Source organism: Clupea harengus, chromosome 2 (genome assembly GCF_900700415.2).
Source record: "Clupea harengus chromosome 2, Ch_v2.0.2, whole genome shotgun sequence".
Taxonomy (NCBI): Eukaryota; Metazoa; Chordata; class Actinopteri; order Clupeiformes; family Clupeidae; genus Clupea; species Clupea harengus.
The window spans coordinates 25,120,760-25,123,259 of record NC_045153.1 but is presented as its reverse complement, the minus strand read 5'-3'; the positions used below and the strand labels follow the sequence as shown (position 1 = coordinate 25,123,259).

General features: G+C 46.9%; 1 protein-coding gene across 12 annotated transcripts in view; it reads right to left on the bottom strand.

Annotated features, from left to right (window-relative positions):
• The window catches only part of LOC105908032 (plakophilin-4), a 90,042-nt gene that overhangs the window by 9,210 nt on the left and 78,332 nt on the right, over window positions 1-2,500 (bottom strand). For all 12 annotated transcript variants that reach the window (XM_031558121.2, XM_031558118.2, XM_031558120.2 and 9 more), the window contains one exon: window positions 605-788. In XM_031558121.2, the coding sequence (XP_031413981.1) occupies window positions 605-788 (184 nt within the window). The remainder of the gene's footprint in view (window positions 1-604; window positions 789-2,500) is intronic.

Sequence of the window (2,500 nt, the reverse complement as noted above, 5' to 3'; positions counted from 1 at the left end):
CATATGGACTCTGGCGTGTTTAGGAATGTTCATGTACAGTTTAAACAAACACACAGACAAGTCAGACTCTATCTGTGGTATGGTGTAAGAGTGCTTGTATGTGTATGCATGTGTGTATGTGTGTGAGAGAGTGTGACCTGTGCAGTGGTCTGGAAGATTACGTAAAACACACTTCGCACAATAACATAAACAAATTCTTGAGTTTGAAAAAAGGAATGCCATCTGCTAGGCAGCAACACACACTTCATCAGTGATCAGATTTAAGATCGTCACTACACACCAGAATCATAAAACTAATCAGATTTCTGGGAATTAACTTTTTTCTCAATGAACTGAAATGGGTGAGTTTTATACCTGTTTTCTACTGTACCACACAAGATGGCCTACATATTAGGTGGCTATATAAGGAATCTATAACTATGGAATGATGTATGCCCTCATGCTAGTGTTTTAAAATACCTCCAGCAATGGACTAAAAGAGTTTCTACTTTAATTGGGCCCATATGTGTAAGATCCTATGTAGGTCACAGACACGCGAGACAGGGATGTGCAGTAGCTTGAGAGCTCCACAAGGGGGCAGTGTTGTTCCGCGAGAGGCCGTTACCTCAGGCAGCCGGTGGAGTTGCGTAGCACCAGGGAGGAGTGGAACTTGAGCTTCTGGTCGTCATCGAACGAGGAGCTGCTCCAGCCAGAGTGCGGGATTATCACAGTGTTGGTCAGAGTGGTTAAGGCGTCCCGGATGATTGTCATCTTCACAGCATCACAGGAGGACAGGTTCCACAATACCCCTGAGAGACAAACAGAGGGATGAGGGAGAGAGAGTGAGAAAGAGAGCTGAGGATGAGATGCCTATTGTCCGACCCTCGCTCTATCAGCTGTCATGTGGAGTCAGGTCACCCTTCAGGAGCTGCCGTTTCCCAGGCTTTTTATAGCCTACCACTGTGAGCGCACACTCACACTCACACACACACACACACACACTCACACACACACTCACACTCACACACACACACACACACACTCACACACACACTCACACTCACACTCACACACACTCTCAGCGTGCAGTTTATCTCAGCATGGAGACAAAACTGCCAACACCACCCTGGCACACACTGACAATTAAACACACACACACACGCACACCAAGGAGGCCAAGCACACACTCAAGACACATTTGGGAACACGCAGTTGTGACCTGTGGAAGCTACACACACACAGAGACAGACACACATCAAACACTTGGGATGCTGAGAGTCATGTCCCTAACACAACATCACACTGAACCGAGCCTATCTGGCAGAGAGTAGCTGATGCTGGAGTGAATATGACAACACTGTCCAGCTGCACCACCTACAGTAGGACACATCATTAAACATTACATCACATCTCCATATGGCAGGCAGACAGGCAGCTATTTATAGAGCCTAATGGACTTGATGCTGGTGCTCTTTGATGCTGCTGTTTGAGCGTGGGGGATTACTCAGTGTGTGCGACAGGCGCTTTAATTAGTTGGATCTTACCAGGGGCTCAGACTGCCATTCATTTCTGATGGCCGATGGTAACCTTGATGAGCACGGGCGCTCGTAATGGAATAGAGAGACACACACACACACACACACACACACACACACACACACACACACACACACACACACACACACACACACACACACACACACACACACACACACACACATCGCAGACACTGTGAGCCTGAGTGACAAGCTGGCAAAAGCGTAGAAGAGATTGTCTCAGAGTGTGTGCGTGTGTGTGTGTGTGTGTGTGTGTGTGTGTGTGCGTGTGTGTGTGTGTGTGTTTGTGAAAGGGAGTGTGAGTATGTGCCAAGAGATTCCCTTGACTGCATTATCTATCTCTCTCCCTTTCCCTCTCACCCTTCCTCCTCCCTTTCTATCTGCCATGTCTTGATTCCCTTTCAATTAAATCACCATTGAAGATAAAAGCTCCCGTATTGCCAGCCAAGAAAGACTTGCCAGGCAGATGCCGACAGTAAACCAAAGACAGACAGCCACACACATCTGATTGCAGCCCCCCCACCTCTTTAAACACAGACAAACACACACACACACACACACACACACACACACACACACAAACACACACACACGTTTCCCTCATCTCCTCCATGTTCGTAGATCTCTGGCCTGACATTTACCTTGCCTTGCTATCCCTTCAAGCATTTAATGTACCCAATAATGAAGCTTGCTTCCAGTGAACAGAGGGCAGATAAGAAAAATTAGTCATTGGATAAAAAGAAAAAGACACCTGCTTTCCAGAACTGGTGGGAAATCAACAAACAAAAAGGAAACTGAGGACCTACATCCGCTATGTTATGCTACGCTCAGCCTGAACATACCACACCAAATGAAAAAAAAAGAAGTTATAAATCATAAGTGGGTGTATGATGTCGGGCTGGGGCTGACCCCCTAACAGCTGCTGCATCAGCATCATCATCATCATCATCATCTCTGCTACCACC